This window comes from Thermobia domestica, chromosome 3 (genome assembly GCF_964235325.1).
Source record: "Thermobia domestica chromosome 3, izTheDome1.hap1.1, whole genome shotgun sequence".
Taxonomy (NCBI): domain Eukaryota; kingdom Metazoa; phylum Arthropoda; class Insecta; order Zygentoma; family Lepismatidae; genus Thermobia; species Thermobia domestica.
The window spans coordinates 37089500-37102567 of NC_137456.1; the positions used below are offsets into that span (position 1 = coordinate 37089500).

A 13068-nucleotide genomic window follows, 5' to 3' on the forward strand; every position below is an offset into this window, starting at 1 on the left:
GTGTGCAAAGGGGTATGGACAGATATAATGAGGAAATGGGAAGAACCAGGGTCATATCAAAACGATGCACTGAGTAGACAGCTAAGGTTCAGTTAGTTGAAAGGAAATTGAAATGGACGAACGTTAATCTGTCCCTGTTCAAATATTACTTCTATTTCCTGTTAGGAGCGTATCACTATAGCCAAAATTTTAAATCACACATCACCATCACAGACATGAAATTAACGAAAAAAGGGGCACAAATGAATGGGACTAAGGTATAAAAGCAAGGGGAAAACTCAGTTACGATTGATTCAACCCAAGAGATCCGATCATTAAGGAGGAACATTCATAGGTAATCTAAGGCGTACCGCTTGTGAAACAAGTCAAAATTGTGAAGTGAAAATATATTTCTGAGTTGGCTATATTAATTCTAGACACTCATTAGTTCGAAGAACTCGTAAAAGTTTGCGCCAACGCAAAGCAAAATCTGTCTTTCAGTTTGCGATTATATGCACAACAGTCATAATTTATTTATACCTGTCTTGCGTTTCTTTGCTAGCCTTACGCTCCGCAATTTTGCGAAGACTGCTACGGAATAAATCCCAGTGGAATAAAATCTAGTTAAGGTCGAGTGGCATTTTTTGTTGTTTGTGCGTAATGTTCTAAAAACGGATACCTCTTGTATTCGTTTACCTTTGCGGATACCTTTGTTAATTTATTTCCATTTTCTTTTTAAAAGTCTAAAGAGTTGGAAACATATTGGTTAAATTATATTCACATGTAAGCAATCAATTATTTATTGTCAGTTAGTTCTAGATTTTGAAAATACAATATAGCTATATGTAAATAACATTTAAATAATGCAATTTAGAGATCAGTTTTCCTAGTGTCATCATTTTCTTCAGAGGAGCTGTCACCATCTTCTTCTGGAGCTGGTGGTGGTGGAGGAGGAGGTGTAGTGGTGGTCGTAGTAGTTGTTGTAGTAGTGGTAGTGGTAGTTGTTGGGGGAGGTGGTGGAGGAGCTTCGTCTGATTCTTCAGAAGATGAAGAGTCACCATCGACTGAAGATGAATCATCTCCCTCTGAGGATGAGCTAGATGAGTTATCACCTTCTCCAGACTCTCCAGAGTCTTCTTCACTTTCTTCTCCAGAGCCATCGTCTTCTACTCCGCTGATACTCAAGTTGTCGATGGCCACTACATCAATGTCTGTTCCATTTCCTTGATTACCGTAAACCCAGATCTAAAATTAAATAAGAAGAATATATTGATGTTAATTGATTTGGTTCATAATTCCGATAAACACTCCCGGAAGGGTCAAGATGGCTGCCGGACAGATAAGTATTTGAGCGTCAAGCTTTTATTTCTGTACCTGAGAGCATGAAGTGCGAAAGTCACAAACGCTTGTTTTCCAGAAAACAGCAAAAACACTTACTTAAGCACTAAATACACGTCATCAACCCGTATAGAACAAAATACCACTAACCATTCGTTGCAGACCTTCGAAAGATATACGAAACTGGTTTTAACTCATTTTCGTCAAAATTGGACTTACGCACTTCATGCTCTCAGGTGCAGATTTATATTCAGTTTCATTTTTAATCAACTTTTAGACAAATTTACTGTTTGATATAATTATAAAGCTATTTAGCATACAACAATAATGTTGGGTGTCTTTTATTCCCTCTAATTTCACATATATTAGTGATAACAAGTTTACTTCTAACCAGACATTTCGTTCACATGGACCGGCCATTTTGAAAATCAGTTTTTACTTTAAAACAATTTCAACGATAAAATCGACCCTGCTATTATAGTTGCGACTATTAATATATTAAAATCACCAAAGCATAGAAGATAAAATAAAACACGCACAATGAAGATTAGAATTATTTTCTACTACTCTTAGCGTACGTTCGACAATAAATTCTATTGTCAGTAGCCAATTACTTGTATATACATTTGTATAGGCTTCACGTTACACAAAAGTCTGGACAAATTGATACTTTTGATTATCTTGACTTGCAGCACATTTTCAAATAATCATATATGTAATGACTGCAGCGTGTACAGGTAACACCTAATGGAACCAGGAATTTTGCTGTCCAAACCTAAATGTTAATGTCGAATAGCTAGGAAAAAATATGTAGGTGTACATAGGGAAATATTTCAAATGCATACTAAAAAATCAGGATATATCTGCATGTCAACTTCGGTCAAAATCAGGTAAGTTCTGTATATTATTTCTCGTGATTTTTTTAGAAAAATATAAAGAGGACGAAAATAGCTACACAAATTATACATTGATATGTTATCGGTGCGCAGATGACTCTCGATTCAATCTCTCTGCTCTCGTTCTATCCCAGGATACTTTGCGGTCGGTATCGCTAAGTATGTTATAAAATAAAATAGAGGACCACAAAAGCCATACGTATCCTATGATTGGTGATTTTCTTATCTGTGAACGATTATTTCAGGTAATTTCTTTTCACTCCTATTTGTACACCCATACCTGCAGTATGTAACCATTGTATAATATAAATGTGAAGCAACAACTTAAATAAAAATAAACGACGGACACACTACATGTCTACATATCAAGATCGCAATATTTTAGCCAACATATATGGGAGTCATGCAATTACCTATTAGGATGAAGATACATATGGGCAGATCCTCTATTTTATAACATCTTTGGGTATCGCGAGGTATCGTTCAAGAGAACATGTGAAATACTGCATATGCAATTGCGCTAGTTGGTACACTGTTTTAAGATGGGCAAAATTTCCCCCACAAGAGTCACGAACAGAGAGCCAATCAGAATGTTAAACGCCAACTGGGGTTACCTGTTATTTTATATACCTTGACCGGTGCGTGTTTGACGAAATGAGTGGGACACTGTTTATGTTGGCTGTATCTTTCCCAAGTAGTAAACTTTTGTATAGTTTAGGAAAGCTGTGGGACAGTGAACGCGTTGTAAACTGAATCTTTATTGATAATGCCTTTTAGGCGAGACAAGACAAGCTTAAAATGTTTATCAATAGATCATATAGGTCTATGGTTACTAAACCAAATTATGAATTTGCAGAAGACGGAAGTTGTCGTTTGAGTATTAGCTGTATTTTCAAGAGTTTGAAATTCAGATATCCTACCAGATAGAAAATCGACTAATGTTTCAAAATCTCGTTGTCTGGCTATTGTTCTGTACAATTTGCAGTTGTCTGTTATAGAAGCCCATATTGCTGCTCAAAGAGATCATCCAGCGACATTTCCTTTGGCTACTCTTGATGTCACAGGCAAACAAGTGGAAGAAACTAGAGAGCAAAATTAATAATTTTTTGAGTGTGATCCTACGGATAAAAAATTATGAACGAAACTATAACGTGATAGTATGATTAATTAAAACGAAAATGAAATGAAATCTTTGAGTTTTACATCCCATGGTTATGCCGGCTATGCTAAAGGAAATGATGATGATTAGAAATGAATGAAATGGTATAATGAAAAAAGTGGGAGGAAACGGGAGAACCCCGAGGAAACCCATACACACGATGTTTCTCCACCACAAAGTTCACTTGGCGCGAGCTGAGATTGAATCGCGGGCAACATGCACCAAGAGGTGAACGCTCAACCAGTGAACCACAGTGACCCTGTATGACTGTATGACTGAGTAAAATTATTTAGAACATTTAAAATGTACCATAACCAACTGCATGTTTTCAGATATTGCTTTTCGTGGAAAAAGTATGTACTATTTATACATGAGTCAAATAGCAAGTATTATGCAACAAATCATACTGAAATGTATTCATATACATTCACGTATATTTGAAAAGTCTTTAAATTTTCCCAAAAAAACAAAGCAAAGAAGTGACGTTAGAAGATGTAACTTGTCATTACTTCTGATTTTAAATATATAAGTTAAATATTCTTTTTTCCAAGAATAAAAGTAATAATCATCATGAAAGCCCTTGTTAAATTTCAAAGCTGTAGAGAGAATATTGGCTAAAGTTGTCCATTTACAGCACCGAGGTTATATACGAGACATGGTTCTCAAGTTTAGCTTGCAATTTGAGCCACTGTAATGCTTTCAAGGTTCTCCGTTGCGTTTGGAAAACTTAACCCTGTACATTAAAGGCATGAAGTAGCCACTAAATCAGTGGAATGGGTCTGCAGAGAGAACACAAGCACCTTTATTAACAAATATCGTAACCTAATTTCCATGAACAGATCAGCATCAATTGTCTATGATCTCTTGTCTAGTGCCTCATTGCTCTTCATACCTTGTTCCTCATTAATTTGAACATAAAGAAGTTAATTGAAAAGATATTCCAACATTCTAAATTTCTACTCGTAAATGAATCAAAAAGTTAACATATCAATTTCAACTTAACTTTACTGATACATATGACAATAATACCAGATCCATTATTACAGTAATAATAAAATATTGTATTTTAAGGACTCTCACCTGAACTGGTTGTTTGAGACCAGCAGGAATAGTTGCAGATACACTGTACCATCTGTCAGTTGTTGGGCTGGACTTCGAGTAAAGAGTAAGCAGTTCCTGTTGATAAACGGGAGCGTTCTCCAAGTAGAACACCTGAACTCCATTGGCTTCAGGTAAATAAGCTCTTGCAAAGTAATCCAGAGACACTGTTCCTCCGTTGGGGATGTTGAGTCCTGGAGTATTAATAGCAGCTCCTCCAGACACTTGTTTCAACAGATCAACAACAGCAACTCCATCACTTCCATCAGGAGATCCTGGAATAGGATTAGATCTTCCCCTGTTGATAGCAGAAATAGTTGATTGTCTGAAGACCACGGTGTTCCAAGGATTCTGTTCCAAGCTCCCAAGTCCTGACTCGAAATCAAAAGTGACGGTCCCTGATCGGACTCTAGCTACGAGACAGAGGACAGCGCAAGCGAGGAAAATCCTTGAAGACTTCATGGTTGTGGAGGAGGTTGCTGTTTGTTGTTCAGGCTATTCCTGACTGATAGTTCTAACAGTTATCCAACAATCTTTTATACCATTCTTAATTCATGTAGAATCAAGATAATTGACAAAAAATTATCGATAAATACAATAGATGGCCAATCGTTTTAACATCAATCATCAAGGTGTCAGGGAATTCACTAATGAGTATTTACGTATTTCTCTTCACCAGAAAAATAATTACGCAAATGTAATCTATAACTACAATTTACTTGTCTTTCAAAAAGTAAACAATTCTTAATTTTCTCCTTCCTAAAGACATACAGCTTTAGAAGTAGCTTGTTGCTATATAGTGAGTTTGCATTTATTTGAAATGGATTTTCAATTGCAAATTCAGTGTTTCGTTTTCTCAACAATTTAAAGTCATGTAGAAAGACAATAATACAAAAAAGTTCCAATGTTGACTTCTGATGATACACAAGGACTAGCTCAGAAGAGTAATGCTCCCGGAAGTAGGAACGGAAAACACAGTTCTGATTGGTTGGCGTTATCTATGTTTTGCCACGTTGCATTCAAATAGCAAAATTCAGACGATTGTGCCGATTGTGCCGAGTGGGCTAGCGCTATATGCTAGTAACGAAAATCTCTTTTGGCGTGAGTTCAAACCCGGCCCGAGGAACGTTTTTTTAACATTTTTTTTACATTTTTATAACACTTTTTAAATTAAAATAATACGAAAATAATACTCAAAAATGTGATTTACTTACTTTTGTGCAGATAAGTAGTAGTAGTAGTAGTAGTAGTAGGAACGGGCTAGAAGTCCCACAGGGCTCGTTTTGTTGCCCTTGTACTCCATGATATAAGGCTCGTTTTGTTCCCCTTGTACTAAATGATATAGATTTTGTGACTAACTTAAAACAACTGACTAGGATAGCGCGTAAAACAGCTGGCTAGAGTAGTGCGCGAAAAAACGTACTTCCGGGAGTATTACTCTCCCGAGCGGGTCGTGATACACACGTAACAAAATAAAGTTTAATCATTTGATCTTCATCGGATCTGTAATGAAATCGTTGTTCTTTGATTGAAATACAAATACAATTCAAACTACACTTGCATTCCAATCAATTTAGTTTTCAAATATTTTGTAATATATTAAGGTAATATTATTCAAAAGAAGTTATGAAAATAACTGATAAATTTTCGTATTTTTGATTTTATTGTTTGTAACTTGGCCACTCTGGTAGCTATTTAAACGGAATAAAAAATCAGAATTGCTTTTTTCTTCTAGATTTGACATATCCTCCTCGACGTTAAAGCATTTTCAGTGTTGACAAATAATCTCTTATTTTTTTTAGACAATTTACTTCTATTTATTAATTTATTTATGTTCATTTATTTGAAGTGCAAAGAATATGTGTGTTATGGAAGAATGGAGGAATCGTGCACGAGGAGAATCATACGCACCACCTTTCCGAAGTTCCGAGCCAGACAATGAAATTTTGAATGATGATACAAAGTAGCGGTCGTCACAGGAACTACTACCACATGGCGCTTTTCGCGCCAGTTGTATTGTGTTGTGTGGAACGAGTAGATGTTTGTTTTTCTGCCCGTTCTTGTTACTTTGCTGTTGAGAAAAATAAGGAGGTATATCTTAAAGTTTTACTCTAACTAACTAGCTCTAACTCTATGGCCTGTGGTGGCTCAGTGGTAGAGCGTTCACCTCTGGTGCTTGGGGTCCTGGGTTCGATCCCAACCCCCGCCAAGTGAACTTTGTGGTGGACAAACACCGTGTGCGTGGGTTTTCTCGGGGTTCTCCCGTTTCCTCCCACTTTCTTCATTCCACCATTTCATTCATCACTCATCATCACCGTCTCCTTTAGCCTAACCGGCATAACCGTGGGACGTAAAACTCAAAGATTTCATTTCATTTTTTCTATGGCCTGTGGAACCTGGAGGTTCAATGTTAAGTTCACAAACGTTCTCCACTGACTTCTATCCTTAGCCAATTCGATCCAGTTTCTACTTTGTATTCCTACCTCTGCGAGATCCATCTTAATATTGTCCTCCCATCTGCGCCTAGGTCTTCCTAATGGTCGTTTTCCGATTGGTCTTCCAGTCAAGACTTTGAAAGCATTTATACTTTCTTCCATTCTAGCTACATGACCTGCCCATCTAAGCCTCCTAGACTTGGCGACCCTAACAATGTTGGGTAAACCGTATAAATTATGTAGTTTCTCGCTATGAAGTTTCCGCCATTTCCCATTCCCGTTCCTCTTGGGTCCGAATATTCGTTTAAGGATCTTGTTCTCAAATAATTTCAGTCTATGTATGTTCTTCCCTCAGAGTAAGCGACCACGTTTCGCAACCATACAGAACAACAGGCATGATTATCGTTTTATATATTTTAAGCTTCAAATTCCTCGACAGGATTTGCGACGACAAGAGATTTTGAATCGAATAGTAACACGAATTCCCTGGTTTTAGTCGACATTTAATTTCTTCGTGAATATGATTTTCGTCTGTTAAAATTGATCCTAGATATTGAAACTATCCACTTTATCAAAAGTATTATTTAATATTTTAACATATCCATAATTTGCCGTATTACGGTCCCGACACACTTCCATGTATTTAGTTTTCTCTGCATTTATTTCTAAACTCTTGTCCCTGCAAGCGTTTAATAAGATCTCTGCATTTCTTTCTATTGTTCTCCTATCATCCCCTATTAAATTTACATCATCAGCATATGCCATAACCTGTTGAATACCGTTCAACTCTAGGCCCTGGTTGCTATCTTTGATTTTCCTTATAGCGTATTCCAGCACAAAATTAAATAATAATGGCGACAACGCATCTCCTTGTTTCAGACTATTTTCGACGTGAAAACTCGCGGACAAAAATTTTCCTACCCTGGCTTTACTTTGGGATTCATTTAAACATATCTTAATTAATCTAATTAGCTTTCTCGGTATTCCAAGTTCCGTAAGAACGTTGTATAATGTTTCTCTCCTAACCAAGTCGTACGACTTTCTAAAATCAATAAATAGTTGATGTACGGGGGTATTGTATTCCCACTTTTTTCGAGTATTTGGCGAATGATAAATATTTGGTCGATAGTTGGTCCATTTCGTCTAAATCCGCACTGATAATCTCGAATAATTTCATCTGCGTATGGGGTCATTCTTGCTAATAGAATATTTGAAAAAAATTATAGGATGTTAACAGAAGAGAAATGCCTCGATAATTATTAGTCAGTTTTGTCGCCTTTCTTGTGAATTGGAACAATGATTGATTCTTACCGAGCTTTGGCAATTCTTCCTTGTACCAGATAACGAGAATGAGTTTGTGTATTTTGTTTCACAATTTTTCGCCTCCAACTAAAATTAACTCAGCCGGAATTTCATCCCGGAGATTTTTGTTTCTTTAATTTCTTTATAGCAGTTTCAACATCTATTTGGTTGGGTTCTGGAAATATACGGTTCTGCGGTGTGTATCTCCTTTTCTCCACGCACATTAGTTTTTGGCTGCGTGTTCGGCAAATTGTCAAAGAAATCTTTCCATCTATTTAAGGTGCTATTTGTATCAGTGACAACTGTTCCGTCAGCTTTCTTTAATATATAAGCACGAGGTTGATAGCCTTTCTTAAATTCGTTGATCCCCTTATACATGCCCCGAATACTTTTAGTTTAGTTTAACAACTTTGGGGTTCAAAAAGCGAATAACTGCGCGAACTTCGTACTTGGAAATAGCGTCAAATGAGAACTTCATTACAAACGTCTCCTAAGTCAAGACCGTAGGCTTCCGTAAGAAATTTTTTTCCTCCACTGATACAAAATCTTTTCTTTTCTTATCAAATTTTCCCTAGTTTGTCAAGTGACCAATTCCTATGACAGATATTATGTGACAAGATTAATTTAGCTACATTAGAGGAAGTGACAATAACATTTTTGTTCATTTGCTGTTTGCTTCTACTCTTTTTTACTTTTCTATCATTTTCTTTTACAAAAATAATACACACAAATGCACTCAACCAACAATGGGTGCAAAATATGCTACTTTGAACACACACATAAATTATTTCATTGATTTATTTCTGACGAACAAAGGAAAATTTAAGGATTTATATTGGTCAATCAGTCAGAGCGAGAATTTCCTTAGATTTTCAACGTTTTCACTTTCTCCCTGTTTGCTAAATTTAACTACGAAATTTTCTTAGATTAGGGAAATTTCCCTCAAATTACGAACATTGGCCAAGGCTGAGTATCCCACCGAGGTGCCAGCAGGCAAGTTTGGGAGTGAGAGAAACAACAAACACATCATTGTTCCCAACAGCCGCACGAATAGTTTCCCTGTATCCCCAGTGTTTTGGAGACCTTACTTATTTGGATTATCTTTATTTTTTCATTTTTTCGAAAACTACGCATGCGTTTTTACACTCATAAACATGAATTTCTTTGACCTAATAAGATTCGTCGATTGGTGTAGTATCATTTTTTCACATTATTTTCTGTTACGTGTTAATAATATTGTAGAATTTATACTGTAGTACTGTATACTGTAATATTTCATGATATTTAATATTACTACATCAATAATGTTACATATCTCACGCATTCCACTAAAAGTTAACACTAATATTGCAAGTGTCACGGCTCCATACAAGACACTTGTCCGAAAACTTCGTATTATTCCATATAAATCAAACACCTATTGGAAATTATTCAGTGTATTCGTTAAGATGATCAATCATATGGTGATAATAGTTGGGGAAAACATCAATACCAGCAGCAAGAAAAGAATGATCTTTGTCTTCTAGAAACTCTTGGACACAATCACTTTATCATCGAATCCAAAGTTCCGACTTTGAATGTGTTTCTTCAAGTTCGAGAACAAAACTTGAATCAAGCATACAAACACCTCGCGTTTCTCCTTGATGGATTAGTGCAGCTGATCGTCCAGTTTACTGTAGAAAGCGCTTGTCCCAGACACAGATCATCATCACTTTGCTGGCGTACTTTTGCTGTCGGGGTCGGGTGTGTACCTTCTCACTGCGTTTCTTCCAATCCTTCGCTTGACTTGGGGCAACTGGTCCACATTGATAAAGCCATGATTTATTAGCCGTCACTACTGACCTGGGAAAATTCAGAAGCGAAGCTTTCTGGGCAGCAAGTAGCTCATGAGAAAATCCCACTCGTTTAGAGCGATGAGTTGAAGTCAAAGTTTTCGCAATTCAATGCAAAGTTTTCTTGTAGCGAAGATTCCTGAAGGAATACAGTCCACGAAAATAGCTGCTATATGTCCAGAGAAATTGATCGGTTGTTTGTGACACTATGCTCAACAGCAGCCATAATTTCGTCGGTTTATAAAGGTAAAAAGTAGGATCGACCAGGTCGATCTTCGAAGTTTCCTCACATATGAAAGCTCTGATCCACTTAGCAACTATCCTGTAGGCAGCAGAATAATCACACATCACACAATCAACTTCACTTTTGATCAGCATGATATTGTAGCTTTTCAGCTTAATGGACGTAATTTTGATTCATTTTTATGAAGGGTGAAAGGAGTTGAGTTTAATGTCCCGTTCAGCAGCGAGGCTACATGAGATGTGTAACTACTGATTAACGTGGAATCCGAACCACATGAGCTCCCACCGTGAATCAAACCAGGGTCTCTCGCGCCAAAGGCGCGTACGCTAACCGCTTAGCCACGAATGAGCTCTGAAGGGTGAAAAGAGTAAAGTTAACTATCGAGTAAAGTTAACTAAGAGTAAGCAGTAAAAGCATAAAAACAAACACAAAACTTATTGGACTGAGAAAAATACATTTTTTCCAATGCGCTAAACTTCCGACTTTGGAACTAAATGCGCTCGAGCCAAGTGCTAACTGTGTTTCAAAATTCACCTCAAAGGGATAAACCGTTTTCCCTTGATGGTGAGACAAGTAAAATCGGTTTGAACATGTTATAAAGGTAACCACGAAAGTTCTCTCGCTTTTTGTGGAGGTCTGTGTTCAATTGGCCCTTGCACTACGAGTTGAATGTGAATGGAGATAAGTCGAAGGTCAATTACTGATGTGGGTATATCCAACATACTACTGCTCGTGACAGTTCAGTTACAACGTGAACTTGCGTAAGGACAGAGTGAACATGGGACCACCACAGAGCGTCATAAGGGCGTGTATGATGTACTAGTTCAAACTGGGGTCAAACACCGCTGCAGCGGAGCGGAAGATATACCAGACCTTTGGTGAAGGTGTCGTGACTACGCGGACAGTGCAGCGGTGGTTTAACAAGTTTAAGGACAGTGGCTAAACATTCGAAGACGCACCACGTGCTGGACGACCAATACATGTACAAAATGAAGATCTTTAAGCAGTAATTGAGGCAAACAGTGCCCAGGTATGCGAGGAACTGGGACTACGATTCAGTAGGAGTGGAGAAACCAATCGGTAGCACCTCCATCAATTTGAGAAACACTACAAGTTGGGTCGATGGGTCCCACATAATTTGACTCCGGCCCGAAGACATCGCAAGCAGACACCTGTGTTTCTTTGCTGCCTCATCTGAGGATGGAGCCATTTCTGGACAGGATGTTGACATGTGATAAGAAGTGGGTTCTGTACGAAGCTCCATGGCACCATCATCATTAGTTAGCATCCCTAGCTAGCAGCTAGCAAGGAAAACTACACAAAAATAAAAGCCTTGTGAAATACACATTGAATCAAACAATAAAACATAGAAGGAAAATTCGCAATATTGATGAAATAATAAATGAAAGCCTAATAATGAAAAGAACAACAGAACTTTCAAATATCGTAGTTAAAAAAAAACTACAAATAGACTACATATAAAGCTACCCATAGGATCTACACTGTAAATCCAAGAATTGTTTGAATCCTGACAAAGTGATCACTACCTGGATTTCGCAGACTACACCCTCTTCTTCATGTGATACAACTTTAATATATCTCTATAATAATTTTATATGTTTACATGTTTTTATAGTTTGAGTACCAACAAATTGCATACCCAGCAGTGTCTGTGAGAAAGATTTTGAGCGTAGTTTAGTGCTGAGCGGGTATTTTATCATTATCAATTGGAATTGTGACAAATCCTGAAACGTGTCACAAAAATGAAGTACCTTTCTTTACGCCCGATGATTTCAAGAAATATTTAGAATTTAGTAATGATTCTGGTTTCCACTATTTGGGTAATGTAAGAGTGTGGTGAACAGAAGCCCTCCCGACTCTTCCAAGGTGAATGTGTTTTCAGCTATAACGCATGGAAAGATCTAAAGCCCCTCGTTCATAGGACTTTTACCTCCTGGAACCCCTCTTTTGTAATAGTTTTTGCACGGGTAGTGCAGAGTATCCCTGATTTTATATGTGAACAAAAGGACAGCCACCACGACTGTTTCTAATTTCCACAAAGTAGCTAGAAATGTCTCAATATATGACTATGTAAATGGTGGATTGCCCTTCTAATCGTGGCGTTAGTTAACCTCTTTCTTAGTCTTTACATTAATCAAAAAATCACATTCCATGATATTTTGGATGTGCGCGTTGAGTCTAACGTCTCATAATTATTTACTGAAGCTAAGGGAGATTGTGATAATGAGATTGATAATAATGGTGAAATGAAGAAAGTGAAAGGTAATGGGAAAACCCAGGCATAAATATTTGTCTACCACAAAGCACACATGGTAGAGATTCCACGCACGATAGAATATGAACCACCCTCACGACCCATTATGTCTGATGTGCAATTAAATGTCATAGAAGCTACTTGCATCATCCGATCGTAATATGATACAACTAGTATTGCAAGGCATTGACTTGTGGGGTTGCAGGCTTCTTATGTGTCCAGTAACAAAAGAAGTTCATATTGAACACTTCTAACATAAGAGAAACAAAAAGTGACATAAGTTTCGCTTTCCTTGATACCACTCTTATGTATCTTAGCGTTATTAAATGAGAGTTGTTTGAGTTTCTAATAGATAATTCAATAAGTATATGAACATATGAGTACTCCGGTTAATACATGTACGTAATTATATTCTTTAGTTAGACGCTCTGATGGTCTAGCGTTTGACTAAAGAGCCTATCCCTTAGGTTATCAGAAGTTATCGAAAGAGAAATAACTATACTATGCATG

General features: G+C 37.2%; 1 protein-coding gene across 1 annotated transcript; it reads right to left on the reverse strand.

The window, feature by feature from the left end:
• Positions 1–793: 793 nt before the first annotated feature.
• LOC145681410 (uncharacterized) lies at positions 794–4960 on the reverse strand. The gene is made up of 2 exons (XM_081753054.1): positions 4453–4960; positions 794–1224 (listed from the first exon to the last, which is right to left on the reverse strand). The coding sequence occupies exons 1-2, from the start codon at positions 4930–4932 to the stop codon at positions 850–852; spliced, it is 855 nt and encodes a 284-aa protein (XP_081609180.1). The 5' UTR covers positions 4933–4960; the 3' UTR covers positions 794–849.
• Between the last annotated feature and the right edge of the window lie 8108 nt (positions 4961–13068).